Source organism: Anarrhichthys ocellatus, unplaced genomic scaffold (assembly GCF_004355925.1).
Source record: "Anarrhichthys ocellatus isolate YVR2014 unplaced genomic scaffold, GSC_Weel_1.0 scaffold8881, whole genome shotgun sequence".
Taxonomy (NCBI): domain Eukaryota; kingdom Metazoa; phylum Chordata; class Actinopteri; order Perciformes; family Anarhichadidae; genus Anarrhichthys; species Anarrhichthys ocellatus.
The window spans coordinates 1-634 of NW_022288855.1; the positions used below are offsets into that span (position 1 = coordinate 1).

Here is a 634-nt window from a genome sequence, read left to right on the forward strand (position 1 = left end):
TAGAGAGATGATGAAGAGTAACCACCAGAGCACCGCTGTCTTCATGTCTCTCCTGGTCTCTCCTGGTCTTCATGTCTCCTCTTCTCTCTTTTCAGATCCTCCAAACGTCGGAGCTCCTCTGACTACATCTCAGGCCTTCCAAAACCTCCCTCCGATGCCCCAAAACCAGAGCCAGATCTCAGTAACCCGAACCCAGACCTCATCAACCCAAGCTGAGAACCAAACCACCATCATCCAGATGCCCCAGATGCAGAGCGAAGCCCGGCAGCAGCACCACCGACCTCAGTCCCTCTCTGAAGTGGTCTCGCTGCCTCAGGTCCAGTACCTCCCACAGTCCCAGTCTGAGGTGGCCCAGGTCCAGTCCTCTCATCCAGCTCCAGGATCTCTCTACCCCCCCCACACCTCTCAGGGTTCAGGTCCTCACCTCCAGCCTCCTCACCCCTCCCAAGTCCCCCATCCCTCCATCTCTCTCTCCACCTCCCATCCCAACACCCAGAATCAAACGGAGGACTCGCCTCACCCCGAGTCCATGGTCTACCCCCCTCCTCACCCGTCTCCTCACCCACAGCTACAGTCAGCTCCTCCCTCTCCTCACCCCCAGGTACAGTCAGCTCCTCCCCCTCCTCACCCCCAG

General features: G+C 59.0%; 1 protein-coding gene across 1 annotated transcript in view; it reads left to right on the forward strand.

The window, feature by feature from the left end:
- Nucleotides 1–6: 6 nt before the first annotated feature.
- The window catches only part of LOC116380793 (putative uncharacterized protein DDB_G0291608), a gene marked incomplete at its 3' end in the record, with an annotated part of 1,187 nt that continues 559 nt past the window's right edge, over nt 7–634 (forward strand). Inside the window, exon 1 of the mRNA XM_031842650.1 lies at nt 7–610. Within this exon, the coding sequence (XP_031698510.1) occupies nt 8–610 (603 nt within the window). The remainder of the gene's footprint in view (nt 611–634) is intronic.